This window comes from Populus nigra, chromosome 13, assembly GCF_951802175.1.
Source record: "Populus nigra chromosome 13, ddPopNigr1.1, whole genome shotgun sequence".
Lineage (NCBI taxonomy): Eukaryota > Viridiplantae > Streptophyta > Magnoliopsida > Malpighiales > Salicaceae > Populus > Populus nigra.
The window spans coordinates 15160210-15181661 of NC_084864.1; the positions used below are offsets into that span (position 1 = coordinate 15160210).

Sequence of the window (21452 nt, forward strand, 5' to 3'; positions counted from 1 at the left end):
TTAACATAACATTTTCTTCTGCTTACACTTTCTGCTGCCATGGCTCTAACCCATTTCTTCTGTACAGCCTCTATCCTCCTGTTATCGTTGTTGGTCATTGCCTCTGCTGCTGATTATGGCTATGAACCAAAGCCTGATACTGTTAAACCTGAAACTAGCTATTTCCCAGCACCCAAACCCAAGCCAACTTATGATACCCCTAACTCTGGCCATGATCAACCAAAAGCTTCCTATCCAGGTCATGGATATGGCCCAAAATCAAACCTTCCCAAACCAAAGCCTGACTTTAAATACAACCCTAAACCAAACGTGGATCTACCGAAGGTGACCGTCCCAAAAATACCAAACCATGGCTACCATTATATCCCTATGCCACACCACCTCCCCAAACCAAAACTAAGCCATGGCAAACCAGGTTATGAGCCCGAAAGCTTGCTGCCAATTTGCGTTGAAGGTCTTATTCTTTGTAAATCAGGTTCTAACTATATTCCCGTCGAAGGTAGTAATTTCTATCCTTTAAACTCTATGCCATGACTAATTTACATTTGTGACATTTATTAATTAGAGATCACCATTTTCTTGCTCCATGCACTCGGGGAAGTCAATTTCCGGCCCCCCAGCTTTTACTTCTTGATCAATTTTTATTAAAATCTAAAAGTGTGGGCAAAATTAGATCAACTAACTATCAATCTCAATTTCCATCAATTTTATGCATCACGTGATGAGGAAACTGACCTTTTTACTAAATGCCCTTAAAAAAACTGGCAATAAATAATGCAAAAATTTGATGGAGACTGGTGATTAGTAGTTGTTAATTATCAATATATCTTATGTCGATAGCATAGTTTTTTTTTTTTGTTTAACGTGGGTGTTCGGGTCAGTTTACACACACCTTAACTAATCCTGTAATTTAACGTGGATAACATAGTCTTAATTATAAGAGAAGTTGCCAAAACATGATGTTGACTTTTGTTATAAATACAGGGCCCAAAATAAAGATTATATTTAATAAATAATCATGTATCTTTAATATAATCATGTTTATATTTTGAAGGGAAAACATTTTTTTTGTAATAGCTAATATGTTTACATCGAATAAATCCAAAGTTTGATGGAGTTTCTGCCTAAAAAATTCTTTTCTTTGCTACAGGAGCTAAGGTAAGGATAGCATGCACGGGGGTGGACCAGAATGGGAACGAGGCAACACATTTCTCCTGCTTGACTGATGCAGCTGACGCCCATGGTTACTACTTCAAAACCTTGTTTCCTTTCGGCGGTCTTGGCCATAATTTAAAGCTTAAAGAATGCAAGGCCTACCTTGAAAACTCTCCATTGGAGACCTGCAAAATCCCAACAGATGTCAACAACGGAATTAATGGAGCCCTCCTTTCTTCTTACCACGTTCTCAGCAACAAGAACATTAAACTATATTCCATGAGGACTTTCTTCTACACCTCTGAAACCACATCAACCTCAACAACTCCACCTGGGGGTTATTAATATTATTTTTTTTCATGGCTAAATTCTTTATCATTCATCTGTTTTCTATGTTTTTTCATTAGCTTTTGGCCGGGCAATTGATTTTCATTATTCTTGTTGGTATATTTTTTTAATTATCATGTTGGATTTTGTTTATGCCTTGAGATATTGGTAATGAATCATGTCCTGTTGTTTCTCTTGTATGCAGCATGCATAAAACATGGTAATAAATCAATACTCTTTTTCATATTGAAATTCAACTCATTCAAGTCTACATCATCTGAGTTATGAGTTAATCCAATAATTAGTTACGTCGGGTTTTAGAATAGTAATTCTATAATAAAATTCATATTTAAATAAAAAAAATATAAATTTTATTTTAGATTCGATTTAGGATTTGATCAAGAATACTTTTTTAAATATTATCTAACTAAATATTTTTCATAATTTTATTAAAAAGTTTTTTAGCATTGAAACAAAAGGATTTAATTCCTTTAATTCAATTTTTTTTTGTTAACCATGACAACTGAAAAATGTAAGAAATGAAAGTCTTAAAATCAAATGGAATAAACTTAAAACCAAAGGGCCAACCAAATGTAGATTTCAAATTATATTATATTAAAAAAGAAATAAGACTAAGCAAATAGACCCCCTACCATGCATGCAATCGTGCATGGGGAGTTGAAACGCCATGCATTCTTTTCGATTCAAAGCATCTGCTTGGCATGAAGTAAGAACAGCATTTCGAGGGAGAGGGGAATCAAGAAATACAGTACATTACGCGAGGAAGAGGGGATTCTAAAACGTTAACAGATTCAGAAAGCATAAAGGAAGCGAGTGACCACACAAGATCGGCGCGGTTTTCTTCTATAAAGCACTACTTCCTAGCCCGGGTTGCAGAGCTGAAATGGATCTCAATCTATTCAGGTATAGGTGGGACGGAGACACAAGCACCAGCTACATTCTACGGTAGGCTTTCGGGCAGCTAGGTGGCCTTTCAGATCGGCCTACGCTTTCCTCTGAGGAAGTGGCTAGAGATGCACGAGGGAGTGAAAGCCTCTCTGATTGAATGCGGGTCTTGTGTTATAGGAGCCGGAGCTGCCTAGTCCTTTAGGTCAGTCAGTTAGCCCACTACGCCTCCATCAGAGACTGGATTAGAGCCGGACTGGACCTCCACTTTCGGAAAGATTACCGCGTAATGGGGACTCGCTTTTGACCTAGAAGCTGACAGATGGTGATATCTCAACTATCCATAAATGCTCCTTTTCTTTTAAAACCATCATAAATTAAATTCATGTAGTTGATTTAAGTTTTTCTCTATGGTCTCGAAATAATAAATCTGGTATCGATATCTAATTAATACATGACTAACATGTGTCAGATAAATCTGGTATAAGACGCTAATACTATTGTTTTAAATTATTCTTGAAACAATTATAAACTTTGAATAATATATTTAATAATTAAACTTTTTTAATCTGAAAGTGAAAAATTAATTTATTTCAATACACCAGTCTTATTTTGGTACCTTAAACAAGTTTAACAGAACACGTTTAATTAATTTCAAGCACTTATCCAAGAAAATCATCTCGATTTATTTATTAATTAATTAATAGTCATTATATTCAAATCCCTCTTACATATAACCTTCCTGTTTGTGCAAGAAAATTGCAATTTCACATTCTCCTTTTGAGACATGAAGTTAGAGTTGTGCCAAAAATCCAGAAAATCCCATGTAATGTGTTTCTCTCTCTCTCTCTCTCTTAATTTTTTCGCTCATAAATTCGCATTTGTAATCTTTGATTTTAATTATTATTGCGATCTTCATCTTTGATTTTCTTCTTTAACAGCTATTTTTTTTAATTAGTTTCTTTAACATTTCTGTAAAAGTGAATCAAAATCTGAACTACTCATGTTTAGTTTCCTTACATGCCACCATGGACTTAAAATTACTGATATAATTGGTATTTTTAGAAACTGCAAAAAATATTTCCATGTTAATTTCTCAAAAAAATGATCCCACGGGGAGAATATTTCATTTATCATTGATATTAATTGTTAATGCAAAACTCTATAAATTCTCCCCATTGTTTCTTACAAAAAAATTGAATTAGTCTTCTCTTTCACTTATACAATATGGAGTTATGTCCTAAATCCAGATATTATTACAAGGTACGTAGTCTGTCTCTACACATTCTCTCTGAAAAAATATTTAATTTCTACATTTTATTTTCAAGAGAAACATTCAGTTGCTCTTCATCTATAACATGTAGCATAGGATCATACTTCACAGTGGTGAACTAATGTGACGATTAATGTCTTTATAGAACATTTTTTCCTTATTATTATCTGAATATTGAAATTAATGATAGAATCTTAATTGATGATTTAAAGGTATTGGAGACAATGATCTCAATATTTTTGATATTGGGATCACTTGTTTCAACACTAGCAGGCGCAAGCACAGAGTACCATGCAATAAACTGTAGAAAGCATAGCGCAGTCTTGACAGATTTTGGAGGAGTTGGTGATGGAAAAACATCAAACACAAAGGCTTTTAAAGCAGCAATTGCCGAGCTAAGTCAGTATGCATCAGACGGTGGAGCACAACTTATTGTACCGCCAGGAAAATGGTTAACTGGGAGCTTTAACCTCAGTAGCCATTTCACTCTTTTTCTTCATAAGGACGCTGTTCTTCTTGCTTCTCAGGTATGCCTCTTGATTACCTGTTAATCTAGAGTTTGAAGAAGTAATAGTGGAGGAGCACTTTAACGTTCTTTGCAAGCAGTTTTTGAGTTGTCATGGACGGTTTTGAAACGGTTTATGTTAGTAGGCGACATCAAATCATGATTTTGAACTTTTACTTAATTAAACTTTAAACCAGATCTAACATGTTTTTAATTGTAGAATTAAGACTATGATAATGTTAGAATAGATTCGTTACATGATTGGTAGTGATTCCTACTTAAGAAGTATTTCACACCTTAGACCCTTCAATCTAAGCCCATAAACTTGGATGGAGTTTGCCCTGAAACTGAGCCTAGGAAGACTTGTTGTAGGTTTATAATAGGCTCCTGATATGGGATACTGTCATCATCAAATGAGATTGGAAACTCTTGTTCTTGGCAATTGTTTAAACTATTTTTCATCTATATGTATATATTGATTTTTTTATCTATATATTCATCGTCATTGTTGTACATTTACATGATCATATTGACAGGATGAGGCAGAATGGCCTGCTTTCCCTCCATTGCCCTCCTATGGGGTAGGTAGAGATGAACATGCTGGAAGGTTTAGTAGTCTGATTTTTGGGACACATCTAACAGATGTCGTGGTCACTGGTAATCAAATCTCTAGACCCTTATGATTTTGGCCTAATTATGAAAAATTATGCATCATTTTGATTTTTTTTTTCTTTAGCCAATTTATGTCTAATTTGGTGCCTATGGGCTGTTCTTATTAGGTAACAATGGTACAATTGATGGCCAGGGTGCAGTTTGGTGGGACAAATTCCACCAGAAAAAATTGAAACTGACGCGACCATATCTGATTGAGTTTCTGTACTCTGATCAGGTTCAAATATCCAACCTTACATTGATTAACTCTCCATCATGGAATGTTCATCCTACATATTGCAGGTTTGACCTTTTTTGATGTGCTCAGCTTTGTGTAAAAGTTATGATTAAGCACATTATTTAGCAGATTGCACGTAATTGTGGTTCTGATGTTTTGGGAAATGCAGCAATGTGTTGATCCAGTGGTTGACAATTTTGGCACCAGTTGATTCTCCCAATACAGATGGGATTAACCCAGGTTTGAATCAATTTTCTTATTTTCAGCTTTTGCTCATGCTTGGTGTGTTCAGACTTGTCCATAATCGTTTCCCTCTATTTTTTTTATATATGTTTTTCAGATTCATCCTCGAATGTTCGTATCGAAGATTCCTTTGTAGTATCAGGGGATGACTGCATTGCAGTTAAGAGTGGATGGGATGAATATGGAATCAAATTTGGAAGGCCTACGCAACACCTAGTCATAAGGTTTACCTGCATTTCTCCTGACAGTGCTACCATTGCTCTTGGAAGTGAAATGTCCGGCGGAATCCAGGACGTTAGAGCTGAAGATATCACAGCCCTCAGTACCCAATCTGGAGTTCGAATCAAGACTGCTGTAGGAAGAGGAGCTTATGTGAAGGACATTTTTGTAAGAAGAATGACCCTGAAGACAATGAAGTATGCCTTCTGGATGACAGGCTCTTACGGGTCACACCCTGATACGGGATATGATCCAAAAGCATTACCTGAGATCAAAGGAATAAGTTACAAAGATATAGTGGCTGAGAACGTAACCTATTCGGCGAGACTAGAAGGAATTGAGAACGATCCTTTTACAGGAATTTGCATTTCTAATGTAAACATAAGTTTAACCCAGAAACCTAAGGAACTGCAATGGAACTGCACTGACATTCAGGGAGTTTCAGGCAAAGTAACTCCTCAGCCATGCGCTGCGTTGCTGGAGAAAAGTATTGAATGTCCTTTCCCTGAAGATAGACTGCCAATTGAGGATGTAAAACTCCAAACTTGTTCTGCTAGTAGTTAGAATTATACTCCCGGTAATTAATGAATAAAACAAGTTGATGATCCTAGACAGGACAGGTTATGTGAACGACATTTTTGTAAGAAGAATGACCCTGAAGACAATGAACTTTGTCTTTTCGATGATAGGCTCTTATGCGTCACATGCTGACGAGGGATATGATGCAAAAGCACTGCTCGAGATCACAAGAATAAACTACAAAGATGAAGTGGATGAAAACATAACGATTCAGGGAAAACTAGGACTTGGTGAGGAAAATCCTTCTATAGGAATTTGCATTTATAATATAACAATGAGCTTGGCTAAGAAACATAACAAACCAGCATGGAACTGCACTGACATATCGGCAGTTTCAAGCAATGCGACTCCCAAATCATGTAGTGCCATGGCAAAGAAAAGCATGGAGTGTCCTTTCCCAGAAGATAAACTTCCTATTGAGAAAGGCTCCAAACTTGTTCTGCCACTAGCTAGATCATAACCCCATTAAGCCATGATGGATCTCCAAGAGAAACGAATAAAATATGTTGATCTTCCTATATAAGCATGGACAAACTGTAGAATATGTTTATAGTCCTAAATAAGAAAAATGTGTGAATCAAGTAAAAAAAGACCAATTTTTGTGCAGTTTCATTGGCTCCCTATGTTTTATTGATCAAGAATGATGAACTGAATGGAGAAAATTATTGATTTAGCTAATGTTGAGAGTAACTACAGATGAACAGAAATTTCATAGCTTGATCTGTACGGCTACTGGTAAACTAAAACTTGAAAAGAAGATGTCTAAACCTCTCAGAAGTCAGATTATCCATGATCTGTTCGGAATAAAATCTTCTTATGTCGGCAAGATTTTCTGATAGAGATTAATGTTACTCTCTTTCTCATGTGTACTGAAATCACCTACACCAAATTGGGTAACAATATGACTCTCTTGCTGTTTATATCGACAAGATGAGCCATCTCTCCTAATTCGACGATCCTGCATCATACAAACAACATAATAAATCCAATATGTTCTGAAGTCTTCAGATGGAAATGTTCTTAGTTCTTACATCATCAAGCAGTAAGTCACGAGGCTCAAGCATGTGGATCACATCCCCCATTGTAGGCCTATGTTTTATATCACGATCAACACAGCGAAGAGCAAGCAAAAGTATTCGTTTTAGTTCCTTGGATGACGGAATTTCTGGCAATTTAGGATCCACAACAAACATGATTTGCTTATTCGCAACCATAGACTTCAACCAGTCAACCAAATATACCTGCATTCAATGACCAAGTTCTATGATCAATGAAACATTTCTTTATATACCGAAAGGAAAACTAGCTCAGGTGCTTGAAGATAAGAAATCTATACCTGAGGCTGATTGTGATCTACAGGAGCCCTGGCACATATGATCTCCATGATAAGTATTCCAAAGCTGTAAACGTCACTTTTTTCACTCAGAACTCCAGTATATTCGTGTTCATGAGCTAAATAACTGCAAACACATCCTCCTTGACATGGTCAGCGCAAATTACCAAGTTCACTTGCAGTAACCAGGGCAAAATTCCTATGTCATAAGCAAGCTGATCCAGAGAAACTCACCCAGATGTTTCCATTGCAAGAGTTGTTATGTCGATCCATTGAGGGCCGAAGAGTTTAGCAATCCCAAAATCAGATATCTTGGGATTCCACTGGTGATCAAGCAGTATGTTGCTAGATTGTAGGTTCTGATGAATAAACTTTGGCTCGATATCTTCGTGAAGGTAGGCTAATCTTCAGAAGCAAAAGAACATTACATTAATGGAAGAGCAAGCAGTTAAATTAACTGAAAAGAATCAGAAGATCACACAAGATACCCTTTAGCTATTCCTTGGATGATGTTCATCCGTATAGCCCATGTTAGAGGGCTGGGTTGTTCAGGACATCCATAAAGCCATTGATGCAGATTACCATTGTCAACGTACTCGCTCACAAGAATTCTAATAGAAGGAAAAACCAAGAAAAAGAATGAGATAAATGAAATTTTATTATTGATTCTGAAGAGAAATTAATTAGCCTTGGGATGAAAAATGAAAAATTCATCTTGCGTAAAACAGTAGAGTTTCTGAAAAGAAATTTACCTGTAACCTTCTTCCATACAGTATCCAAGCAATTTGACTAAATTCTTGTGCCTGATATGCCCTATCATTTCCGCTTCTGCTATGAAGTCCTCAGCTTGACAACTGAAGATTCATTAACTCATAAGCAATTAAACAAAATTCTGATATGCACCATTTCCTTCTCTTTGGTAATCTAGCATGCATAATTTGATGCAATCAATAAGTCATCTATCTTCTAATAAAGATTCAAAATTGAGCACCTGTTACTCAGTAGCCTCTTTACAGCCACTCGGGTAGTATCCAACAGCACGCCCCGATACGCAACACTATAATCTCCACTTCCAATCATATTCATGTCAGCAAATCCATCCGTAACAACCTCAATCTCTTTCAAAGCAATCCGGTTTCCCCTCCATGCATCAGGAACCACAGAAGAGTACCTAGCAGTAGGCTCCAAATCAGCTACACCAGTACCACTCCATCGAGTTGTGAGCCCAGTGCTCACATTAGAACATTGATCAGTTAAAATCACCTGATGATGATGGTCTAACTTTTCAATGTTCATTTCAACCTCCAAAATCCGATGCGACAGAAGCCTTTTATCCTTGGATGGAATAGTGTAAGAATTCAGAAAACCTTTCATCGAAATGGGGTTCAATAAGCGCCTTAAATGGGGATTGAAAGGTTTGGATTTTCGGCGACAAAGACAGATGAAGCAAGCAGCCATGATGACTAAAAACAGAACAGTGAAGACAACAATCAAAGCAAGAATTAGAACCCATAATCTTATGCCAAAAAATGAGGTGTGCTTTGATAACTTGGTATCAATTGATGATGTGTTGGAGGACATGATTTGAGAAAGAGGTGAAGCTAAGGAGTGAAGTCCATGGAAAACTGGGGAATTTCTTGTTTTCGATATTTTTGGGGATAAGAAGAGTTTGAGATTAGCCATATGACTTTGTATTTCAATCTTTGAACATATTCATCATCAACTAACCAGCGGAATAGCGGGAAAGGCTTTACTCTAAAATAAACTTTAGTTACTTTTTTTTTTTTTTTTTTGATTTACGTGGGGTGTCCGGGCCAGCTTACACGCACCACGACTATTCCTCACGGCCCGCTGGACATCCTGCAAGCCCAGGAGCAGGTAAGGCACCGCGGGGGTGACAGGCATACACATAGAGGATCAAACCCGGGACAGGGACGAAACAAGTCACACGAATTGACCACAGCAGTTAAACCCTCATGTGCTGGATACACACGAGAGTTCGAACCAGAACACTCAGGCAGGGCAAAGCCTGCCAAAGCCTCGTGTGTATAAACTTTAGTTACTTGAAAAAACAAGTGGTAATTCTTTTTCTAGTGTGAATGTATTTCTTGAATCAATTTTTGCCTGTGATACGGATGGAGGAATGATAAAGAATTTGTTACAAGATCGAAGACCATCAAAATAGATCGAATTTTAAAATATTTAATTTTATTTTTTAATGTTTTTGTTTATTAAAAGGCTATCACAACACACTATTATTAATCTCTAATATAATTTTTTGTGTGAACCATTTCATTAAAGTCTCACTATTAAATTTTGAATGATAACAACTGATATAGATAAAAGCAACACATTAATTCATAGATATCTTTTGCTCGACGAGGAACCTCAATATCCTTTTCTATACAAGTACATCATGTTCTATATCTCTTCTAATCAAGATTATTATGCAACAAGCAACAAAATAAAATAATCATCATTGAATTTTAATACCAATTGACATAGACAATAATGAAGAATAAAAAGTTTATTATAAGTTAAAACTCTAAAAAATCAAGAATATTTTAAGTATAGAAAAACTCAAAATTTGTAATTTTATTCCTTCGTATCTCCACTTGCCAAAAAAAAACTATAATAACTTTTTATATAGAAAAAAACTAAAACACTCTAATAATATTAAATATGAATAATAAAATAGAAAAAGATTATTTTATTCAAATAGAAAAAAAAAACTAGAAAAGTATTATAATATAGAATAGAAAAAAAAACTATAAAAAATATTTATTTTTCTAAAAAAAACTCTAGCATTTGTTAGATTAAGTTCTTCAACCCAGCTAGGCTTGATACATTGAACTAGAAAACCTGTGTTTCATTGCTTGACCTTATCCGGGTTTCAAGTTGAACAAGTTTTTAATATTTATCCTGTGAAACTCAGAATAGAGTTGAAAATGTCAAGATTAAATGGAGGCACTGAATGCTTTAGCCTCCTTTACTAATTCGACAAATTCCAATTTACAGTATTGTTTCGATTTCTTTATTATTATCACGGATATAACTTTTTTATAGGTGTTCTGAATGTTGTAGAATAGCTTCTTGCTGGGAGAGAGCCCATTGTGATAGCCTGACACAGATGAGATGGAGAGTAATCGACTTCAATCGCATTCTTCAACCAGAAAAACCCACTCTGCTGCAACTATTCTACCATTTGAAAATTAATAGCTTCTTGTACAGTTATATGCACCAGCGTGTAGCTCCTTAGGTAACTCATACTGTACAGTTCAAAAACTTTACATAAACAATCCCAGGAAGCAGAAGTGTTAACAAACAGTTTGTGTGTATTTCCTGTGTGCAGCCAAACTTCATATAGGCCCTAAAGTTCCTTTTCCTTTCCAGAATCATACCATAAGTTTAAAACTATGCTCTTTGAGCACATACAACTCAGTATCAGTGTGACATGTCATGGTATTGGGGGGATGCAAAGCTGCTCAATCACTCCTGCATCAAAATGTTTCTTTATCGGTTGCAACTTGATTTCGTAGAGCTTTGGCCACAATTTTCCAGTAACTGCAAACAAATTTTGAACATGGACAATTAAACTTATATCATAAAACAAGAAGTCAGCTAAGATGGTATGATTCCTTAGCAAGGTAATGTTTGGAGAATGTTCTTACAAAACAAAGAGAATTTGTCTCATAATGTCAACTCAGCATTTGCAAAGTATGGACCACAGAAACACGTCAATGGCATTTCAAGTGAAAAAAAAATCAAAGAAAAATCATAACAGAAACATGTCTCATAATGTACAAAGAGAAAGCTTACCAAAAAGGCGGTTGTCATTGGCATCCCATGCTATGCCATTTAAAACATCAATTCCCTGGAATGCAGTGAAAAATCCAAATACATGAATTAGGAAATGAAAATACTTCTATAAACCCACAATCTATATAAGAAAAATGAAAGAGGAAGAGAAAATGACGTGAAATCCAGTTCCTTTCAAATATGTCTTCCTCTTCCATGTAGCGAGGAAACAAATGAGAGTCATTACATCACAAACTGCTTTTACAAATTACTTATGACTAACGCTTACGTGATATCCAGCTTCTATCAAGCCTTTTCTGCAAAACAGAAAAGAAAACGAATGACTCTGAAAGGAATTGCTGAAACAAATATCAGACAATAATAAACTATGCACAAGGAAAGTGAAAGAAAAACAGAACCTTAAATTTGGAAGGAGAATCCATCCAAGCACGGAACCATCTCTCTTTGAGATTCTTGCAATGCAATCAGTCTGCCAGACAGAATAAAAGGTTTAGGCAACATTTGGATGGAGAGTCTTCGCTAGCTTGCTTAGTAAAGTCTTTAGCATTTGGATAAAATGCAAATGCCTGGGCCAGGTTAAGGGGATCTAAGAGAAGGGGAAAAGTTATCTGCTATCATGTAGCTCAATCACTAAACAGAAGCCCAAAAACAGGATGATTGGGATAAAAGATACATAAGGCAAAGGATATGCATTAAAGTCATAAATGGCCTCTCTTCAGCATAGTAGTTAGTCCCTCCATAAGGGACTACTATAACCATGCCCTCACTCAAATGCCAGAGTAATTATTACTGGGAAATTCTCCAATCAGTATTGAAATGCGCATAATGAATATCTAAGAACACACCTGCCAAACATTAGCCCAAACTTCATCATTCACGAACTCTAGTTCATTGAGATAGTGTACTTCATGTCCATTATATCTGACAATTTGTTTTCCAATGACTGCATCAGAAAAGACAAAAAATCAGCAATTATGCAGAGCTTAAAGGAAAAAAAAAATGAGTTCACACATTAAAATAGGAATTAGCACCGTAATACAGGAAAAATGCAAAGCTAAAATGAGTAAAGAAACAGATCACTATTATGAGCAACTACATGAATTGAAGGCTATATGAACATTGATAATGTTAGTGGGGAAACAATTGAAAATTGTTCTAAAGAAGGATAAAAGAAAACGAACAACAAAAGACCTCATAATTTTTCAGAATCTGACACTAACTGTTTTATGCAAGAAGAACCTTTCAGTGTTTGAGGGTCAAGCTGGTATAATGCTGAAGTCCCATCACTGCCGAACAAAACTTTTCCATTGGTAGCCAGTCCCCAACCATCTTCCATCTCATGAGTGAATTCCCTGATCTGCAATAAAAATAAACTAAAATTACAAAATATCTGAAACTAGAACCTCTAATTCACCCCAAAAGGAAGGAATATCTTTAGCAATCATGCATGGAAAATGCAGAATGATAGTTTTACTACAAGGTAAAATTTGGTCTGCAGAGGAGTTTTATGAGCAGTAACTAATCACAATTGTAAAAGCAAACACAATACAAGATGGTAGGCATTCTGACAACCATATCATCTTAATAAAACTTAATAACCCATTGGAATAGCAGATGTTTTGAGAATCAAATTCAGAGCAGGAGAATCCTATCGCACAAAGATGTGGTTTGGCGATACCCAAACGACATGATACAGATCTCAAAGATTCCTATATTTACATGTGTAAAAGGACCTAACAACCTTATTGAATAAATACATTTGTATATAGTAAAAGTAATTGTTTAGGCACAAACTTTGCTTAAATCCTTTCTGTCATATATGAAGCCGGTTTTTGTCAACCAAGTTACTTGGAACAGACTGCAAAAGAAAATAAAATAGGTATATTAGCTATTTAGCATATTTTTTAATTTGACTACATATATAAAAGCAACAACTGGACAAACCAGATTAACTAACTATGCAAATAAATTAAATAGGATGCTGAACTTGTAGTTGTCATTATGAATGCAAGTGAAAATGTCAAATTTCGACACATTTTAATTCCAAATATAAATATGCTGAATCAACAAGAGAAAGAATTGCAACTGAATCACACACCTTTGCTCAAGCAGGGTTAAACCTTCCCCGAAATAAGAATCATCCATCTCCTGAAGAACCTCAACCTGTACAGAGAAACACAACTTATGGTCTAAATTAAAATATCTGGCTTGTTACAAGATTACAATTTAAAAATTGGTCATTTGTTGAACTTAAAATCACTAAAACATCTACTGACCATTCACAAAAAGAACAAAAAAAACTCGAATTTTTCGTGTTGAATTCAATCAATCGGTCCATTAACAGCTCCAATAGCTAACTTAAAACTATCACTTCTATCCTAACTTCAGGCATATATATGTTCATCAGTTTCAGTTCATAAAGAAAAGCCATGGAACGTGATTGTAGAAACATCAAACACAAATGAGAACCCAAACACTAGAGCATGTACCTTCCCAGTCTTAAGAGCTACTCTGCGAACAGATGACTGAAATGAAAAGGTAAATAAAATGATCAGTGAATTGAATGTAATATAAGTGTAATTGACAAGAAAAGCAAAAGACACTGCAAAGTACACCGCCTACTTTTGAAAAAAAAATGCATCTCACTGAAACATCAATATTGTAGACACATGTTGAAACTCAGAATCATACAATTACCAAAGGTAAATTACATAAACAACGTATGAAATGACACAGCAAAACATAAATGAAGAAGGAAAGCAAGAAAAAAAGAGAAAATCTTGAATTCCATATAAAAGAATATTACACACACTTGCAGACACTGGAATAAACAAAATTACCTTCCCATAAAGGCCAGTTGACTCATATAGTGTACCATTTCCAGCATAAAGAAGACCCTGAAATCAAGATTATTGCAAGTCAATAAGCTATTAACAAATAATAGGCAATTCATACTCAGTGAAGAAAACTCTCAATAATTTGGAATAGCTATCTGAAAATGTGTGCTTAGGGGTCTCAATCAGATTGTTGAGGAAACAACAAAAAAAAAAATTATAATGAAGCAAACGAACAAGACTGAGCTACATGAATGGCATCAACTCTTTCATGCCAAGTAAACAAATATGACAATGCTGTAAGCTAAATGAGTTGACAGTCAACAAAAACTTCTGGTAGTGTCATCATCAACTGGAATCTGAACACGAGCTGGATCCTACAAAATACCTAATTTCAGTCTAACAATGAATTAAACGAATCCTTTTGACCTCACTCAAACTGAATAACTAGTCTCCCATTTTGCTAGGTTTAGCTCTAGCATAAAGTTAAATTAAACTAAAACAAAATGAAGAGTCAAGACATTTCCAATGATAAAATTTAATTAGATTTTATAGTGTTTTATTGAGCTAAATTAGAAACAGAAACGAAGGCTGCAAGACTTGCAAAAAGATCCAAACAATTATATTAAAGACAATAAAGCCAAATCAAGCAAAAACAAAGAAAACCCAGAAAAGGATTTACCTGAGTGAAGGCACTGGGATCATGAGGGAACTCATTGAAGACTTGAATTGCATAGAGTTTAGGAACAAAACCAACACCACTCCAAATGCTCGATGAAACGCCCAACAGATAAACAACACCGAAAATCATGACCAAGGAAACAAAGACAGAAACTTTCTTGTACCTAAAACGAGTGGAAGCTGAAGATGACATAGATACATTGTTGAGTTTCTTCTTACGAGATTTAGCTGCCATGGAAGGATGGATTCACTGGGACCGGACCAGTGATGGTTGGTGAGTCAAAGCTATAACTTTAACCGCTATTGACAGATGATCCTTGTCTCTGTTGATTGGAGGATGGATAAAGTACATTTTGGTACTTGTAGTTTATTAGATATTCCATTTCGAATCCTTTCACATACAAATTCTAAATATTTAACATTTATTATTAAACCCAGTCTAGTTTAACTGGTTAAAACTATAAATTTATGTAACCTTGTGAGCATTTTAGCAAATATTATGTCATGGATCATAATATTAAGTGTGTTAGTATTAACATAGGAAGTTCTAATTTATTTAGTCATAATTATTAATAAAAATTAGTAAAATATATGTTTTTTTTATTTTTTTATCCTTAAATATATATATATATATATATATATATTTATATTATATTTCCACCTAAATATATAAAAAATATTTATTTAAAGTTCGGTTTATATATTGAAAAAATTGAAAGCTTTCAACTATAGAATTATTGTATGGAAATTTTAATAAAGGGACCAAATTGGGATATTGAAACGATATCTGAATCATAGAGTAGTTTACCCTTTGGACTTGATCAAGGGCTTGATCATATTTAAAGCCCACTAGAAGCAGATTCGAAACATGGGCCAACCAAACATTTAAGCAAATAATGGGCTGAAAAGTGTTAGGCTCTGCAGTCTGCTTTTGAGGGGAAAGAAAATTTAAGTTTTCTATGAAAACTTTTTTTTTTTTTTCCTTGTGTCCATTATAAAGAGGAAGCGGAGTTTTTTTAATTATTTGCAAGATATCTAAACCTTAATTTTTCTATAATTTTAAAATAATAAACTTAGAATCATTAATTAATTAATATATGATTGTCACTTGTTAAGTAAACTTGTTATAATTTTAAAATAATAAACTTAGAATCATTAATTAATAATGCACATGGCAACATGCTAAAAATAATCTAATCATTTAGGTGAGGCATAAATGACTGATTATTAATATGCATGGCACAAAAACCATGGTTGACAATAATTTCAAGCCACCATGGCAAACTAATGATATTTTTCTATATAAAAAACACTTGATAACATTAACAAATACTTTTTTTTTCCTTAATAGATTACTATAGATGATAAGCATTAACGATACATTTCGTTCTCTTTGAGGAAGTTCAAGGGTTGAGTGTCATACACCCAGTCACAATGCAAGGAAGGCAAATTATTTTCCTAACCAGACAAGTCATGTCATACAATCCCATCCTTGAACATTAGTTAGTCTTGTTCATATATTTTCTATCGTACAATGCCTAAACAAGAAACTAGACCAGCTTTTGAATACAATTCTTATCATGTGAAAGAATATATACTTTATCATAAAGTGTTATATAGTCATCTTTTAAAATATTATATTGTTATGAAGATCAATTTAAACAATTATGATGGCCTCAAAGATCATAAAAAAACACATACAAAATATCAAAAACATCCCAGAACTAGTGACGATAAAAAATGACATCATGTGTAAGATTTTTTCTATAGGGTATGGTATTACAACCTTGATCTTGGCTCCATCCTAGATCTTTACAATCTCTATATAAAGCTCATCACTTATTCAACATTAGTATACTAGCTAAAAAAAACACAACTGAGGTATTTATCATTACATAAAAAGAGGATAAAAGTATAATGGTATATCTCCAAAGATTTAACAAGAAAATGCTAAGCATGGAGAATTAGTTTGAACCCGTCACCACTAAAACCCTAATTAGTGGAGTCTATAACTTCTTGTTATGGGAGAGTTTGTACACTCTGCATGATAGAACTCTTATCAACATGAACAATTAATGGAGAACTATATTTGAGTAAAGGAAATACATGCTTAGTTTTTAGCAAATAGGCGGTCTAGGTTTTATCTCCTAATTTTTTATGGTATCCTCCACTGACAAGAGACTAAAATCCTTGGAACTCAAGGATTCCTGAGAATTTGAATCTAGAAAAGAGACTAAAATCATATAATGCAGCCTCACATTTTAGATCAACAACCAAATTCTGCTATAACAATATCAACACAATTCTATCAATGCTGCTAATCGGATATCCCAATTGGCTGACCACATCATACACCACATTCTCTCTTTTCTTTCAACACTAGAGATGGTTCGTCTTAGTGTCTTGTCCAAAGCATGACATCAGGTTTTCACTTCTTTTCCCATGTTTGAGTTCTCTAATTCCTTTTTCGCAAAAATTTTTGACACTAGTATTGAATTTTCTATCTTTCTCAACAAATCTTTGCTTCTACAATGCCATCAATAAAGAAGCATACCAAAATTTCAGTTTTCTTTCGCTCAAGACAAAACCAGTAATGCAGCTTGCCCTAGACGGGATGCTTAAGGGGTGATAATATCTTTTATTTTGCGTAATCAGTCCCTACCATAGAATCTATGATAACTAGTTAGGGTTTCTAGTGACCATAATACTAGGTAACCACTTCTTAAACAAGACATTTTCCCACCAAAGAACAAGATGTCAAATTATGTTCTTTGCATTTAATTTCTTAAGGTCGGTGCTATGTCGGGTGCGACAACATATATGGGACAACAACCATGATATAACACATCAATCAATAGACACCATGGTTAGCCAATGGTATTTTTCTATATGAAAAGCACTAGATAACACTAAAAAACACCATTTTTTATAACTCGAGTTGGTTTAAATCCTGAGTTGACCTGTTAAGTGTAATAACAATGGTTAAGATTAAGGCCTAAAAAGAATTGATTTTTCTATTTCTGCATGTATCTTTTTTTTTTCTATCCTAACAATCCAATTCATGTAGGACTACTAATCCTAACAGGATTAGGATGTACTAGTTTATCACTTACATTTTTACTGTGGGTTAGACCCAAATTTTTTGGAAAGTAAAAAAATAATATCTAGACCTTCAAAAACTTTTTGATATTGTCATTAAATTCGGTACAACGACTCAAACTTGAAAAGACCTAATTTGACTTTTTTATTAGCCTAGATTTTAAATTAGGAATTATCTTGATATGACTTTGTCGACTAGGTAAGTCCAAAAAAAAATCAAAGGAAAAAAAAAAGAGACCAAGTTCACCATAGTCAACCCATCATATCCGTGACCCGAGTTATGGACTCCACTAGGCTGAATTAATTTTTATTTTATTATATGATAAAAAAATTATAAAAGATAAAAAAAATACCAAAACCAATTCACAAAATTAAATCAATACTAAATGATAAAATTCAATAAAAACTTATATTAAAGTGGAATTGAAAAGAAAAAGATAAAAAAGAGCCCAATAAAAAAACAAAAGGCCACTAAAATAAGCCATGGACCGGATACTAGAAAACCTAGGTGCATAGGCTAGAGGTACGCCTCCATGGGTTGTCCCTTTCTTTTTTGAGAGAAAAAAAAAAGATATTAGATAGGTCTTTTATAACAAAAACAAAAATATTGATTTGTTCAAAGTTCAAACTCGTGACATCATACCAATCAGCATCACACATTAACTAGGTTTACTATTTATATGAATAATTAAATTGATTCCATGTCTTTTAGTTGTATTTATAATTTATTAGGAAATTTTTGTATTTTTAAAGTTTTTAGGTTGGTCACCATTATTCATAGAATAATTATTTCATCCTTTGTTTTAATGAAATAATACATATGTTTCTGTTTATAACTTGGTTTGATATTAGCAACTGTTAATTAAAATGATGAGTTGTTATTAATTTTATTATTTTTATTGGCAATATAATAATTAAAAGAAACCCAAAGATTGTTTGACATTTGTTTTTCAAAAAGTTAATGGATTTTTTTGATGAATTAAGTAAATAAAAAAAAAGAACAGTAAAGAGAATAAGTTATGATTTCTAAAACTATAGAGGCTAAGTTATTATATTACTAAAAGAATAGGGACTAAATAAAATTATTTACTCTTATTTAAATACATGCTTAGTTTTTAGTTAACAGACATTCTAGGTTTTGTCTCCTAATTTTTTGTGGTATCCTCCACGGACAGGAGACTAAAATCCTTGGAACTTAAGGATTCTGAGAATTTGACTCCAGAAAAGAGACTAAAATCATATAAAGCAACCTCACGCTTTAGATCAACAACCAAATTTTCTGAAAACAATATTAACACAATTCCATGGATACTGCTAATCTGATATCCCAATTGCCCGACCACATCATACACCACATTCTCTCTTTTCTTTCAACACCAGAGGTAGTTCGTCTTAGTGTATTGTCCAAGGCATGGCATCGGATTTTCAATTCTTTTCCCATATTTGAGTTCTCCAGTTCCTCTTTTGCAAAAACTTCTGACGGTAGTTTTGAATTTATTATCTTTGTCTACAAATCTTTGCTTCTACAATGCCATCAATACAGAAGCATACCAAAATTTCAGTTTTCTTTCACCCAAGATCGTTGGAGACCTTATGTTTATTCTAAATATCTCCCGTTGCTGTGTGCACTTGATAAACTTATCAGTCGGTGTATAGAAATAGGTACACGGAAGGGTGTTAAGGAGCTTTCTATCTACTTTAGTATAACTGGATATTATAGACTCCCTGAAGCCGTGTTGTCTGTCAAAGAATTGGTTGTTTGTAGTTTAGGTGGTTGTATTTTCGACGGCGTCATAAATTGGCCTTCTCTGCGTGAGCTCTCTCTGAAAGAAGTTCAGATTTGTGACCAAAGTATTATCGACAATCTCTTCTTTACCTGCCCTTTGATCGAGAAATTTTCTCTAGTAGAATGTTTTGGGCTGAAGTACCTTCACCTTTCAGGATTAAGAAAACTCAAGAAGGTTAAGGTGAAAAGCGGATATCCGCATATGGAGAAGATCGAGATTGATGTGGTTAGTCTTCATACTTTCTCGTATTCTGCACACCATTATATGAAGACAGATATTGATCTGACCTCTTGCAAAAATCTAGAGGTATTTAAGTTTAAGGGTTACAACATTACAGAAGACATGATTCAATACCTTAATCGTAATTTCCCTGCCCTCAAAGTTTTGGTGTTGCACGGTGAACGCCTTCACTTTCAGAGGATTGAGATTTCTATCCCCCTGCTTGAGAAATTAAACCTCATTGTAGCTCAAATATCGGCAGTAGAAGCTATCATCAATACTCCGAGATTACGGTCATTCAAATGTGTCATGCACAAAATCCCGTCTTTGTTTTATTTGAACAGTTTACAAGAAGTCACTCTTGAATTATTTGTTGATCTCAACAATATTAAACATGGTGAAAGTTTTCTCGAAGATTTTAGGGAATATCTTAAAAATCTCAACCAAATCAAGCTTGTCACTCTGAGTATTTGCGTTTATTCTTCTTCTGAGATCCACAAAATAGTCAGCAGTACTGCCTCCAATCCTGTTTTGCTTGATATCAGTCACTTGAAGCTGGAAACCTTTACCAGGGAGAAAGAAAGCCACGCTCTTGTTGATGGCTTGTTTTGTATTTGCCGTCCAGAATCTTTATTACTTGTGTCTGGCTGTGCAAGAAACGATGAGTTCATTAAGAATCTTTGCGAGAAACTAGTGCAAATAGAGAATGCAGCTACCTGTGCAAATTGTTGGCAGCATCACTTAAAAGGCGTCAAGATCCAGCATTGTGGAAGAAAAGGATATAACAAGATCCTTACATGTGAAGCTTTCTTAGATTCATTGCAAACTCTGGAACCAAAGGAGAAGATTCGTTTTTTATTCGAATGGTGATTTAAATTTTTGCATTTATTTTATTTACTTGCTTGGACAAATTTTCTTAGAAATCAGCTGAACCTAGCCAGGGCTCTGCTGCAGCAGCCCTTCGAGCTTGTATTGAACAAGTTTTTTCCGGTTTGCGATGCCTATGTTTAATAATTTGATATTTTACCCTTTACCATCTGATATGTTACTGTTAGTTTACTAAATTGAGCTTACTAAATTTGACTAAGTCAACCTTAAAACTGGCGTAAAATAAAATAAGACCCAAGCTAAAGTTAACATCAACATTTACCAAGTTATTTTTTTAATCTAGTTTGAAATAAAACAAGATCTAAGGTAAAGTTCACATCAATATTTATTAAATTATCTTTGTCAGGCTGGTCCAATTTAATAACTTAGTATATAGCATGAAATAGAGTTCTAATTTAACAGAATACAATGAAGCAAAGGATTCATTCATAGAAGAATAAAAAAAATTGTTATATGCAGCAGAGCATAAAATATTTTATAATTAACTTTCACGAGGTTTGAATCATTATAATGAAGAAAAATAATTAGATATATTTATTTGAGATTATATACCAATCAATTATGGGAGTATGTTTAGTATTTTTTTTTTCCTGTTTTTCTCTAATAATCCTATTCGTGTACATAATAGAGACCTCCTTAAACTGAAGTAAGATTTGTTTTTTTGGATAACTACCTTATTAAAATAAATATTTTTAA

General features: G+C 34.2%; 4 protein-coding genes across 4 annotated transcripts; 2 read left to right on the plus strand and 2 right to left on the minus strand.

Annotated features, from left to right (window-relative positions):
* Positions 1 to 1734, plus strand: LOC133670402 (proline-rich protein 1-like). The gene is made up of 2 exons (XM_062090886.1): positions 1 to 499; positions 1151 to 1734. The coding sequence occupies exons 1-2, from the start codon at positions 40 to 42 to the stop codon at positions 1498 to 1500; spliced, it is 810 nt and encodes a 269-aa protein (XP_061946870.1). The 5' UTR covers positions 1 to 39; the 3' UTR covers positions 1501 to 1734.
* Positions 1735 to 3885: 2151 nt separating this feature from the next.
* Positions 3886 to 6081, plus strand: LOC133670629 (probable polygalacturonase). The gene is made up of 5 exons (XM_062091169.1): positions 3886 to 4188; positions 4703 to 4823; positions 4946 to 5120; positions 5225 to 5295; positions 5396 to 6081. The coding sequence occupies exons 1-5, from the start codon at positions 3886 to 3888 to the stop codon at positions 6079 to 6081; spliced, it is 1356 nt and encodes a 451-aa protein (XP_061947153.1).
* Positions 6082 to 6692: 611 nt separating this feature from the next.
* On the minus strand, positions 6693 to 9104 carry LOC133670443 (probable serine/threonine-protein kinase At1g01540). Its single transcript, XM_062090940.1, has 7 exons — positions 8421 to 9104; positions 8182 to 8283; positions 7918 to 8040; positions 7664 to 7834; positions 7433 to 7556; positions 7128 to 7337; positions 6693 to 7054 (listed from the first exon to the last, which is right to left on the minus strand). Exons 1-7 carry the CDS (start codon positions 9008 to 9010, stop codon positions 6911 to 6913), a joined length of 1464 nt encoding a protein of 487 aa, XP_061946924.1. The 5' UTR covers positions 9011 to 9104; the 3' UTR covers positions 6693 to 6910.
* A 1510-nt stretch (positions 9105 to 10614) lies between these two features.
* LOC133670622 (glutaminyl-peptide cyclotransferase) lies at positions 10615 to 15072 on the minus strand. The gene is made up of 11 exons (XM_062091160.1): positions 14765 to 15072; positions 14089 to 14145; positions 13738 to 13773; positions 13347 to 13411; positions 13043 to 13106; positions 12488 to 12605; positions 12094 to 12191; positions 11647 to 11717; positions 11517 to 11544; positions 11249 to 11303; positions 10615 to 10993 (listed from the first exon to the last, which is right to left on the minus strand). The coding sequence occupies exons 1-11, from the start codon at positions 14996 to 14998 to the stop codon at positions 10887 to 10889; spliced, it is 933 nt and encodes a 310-aa protein (XP_061947144.1). The 5' UTR covers positions 14999 to 15072; the 3' UTR covers positions 10615 to 10886.
* Between the last annotated feature and the right edge of the window lie 6380 nt (positions 15073 to 21452).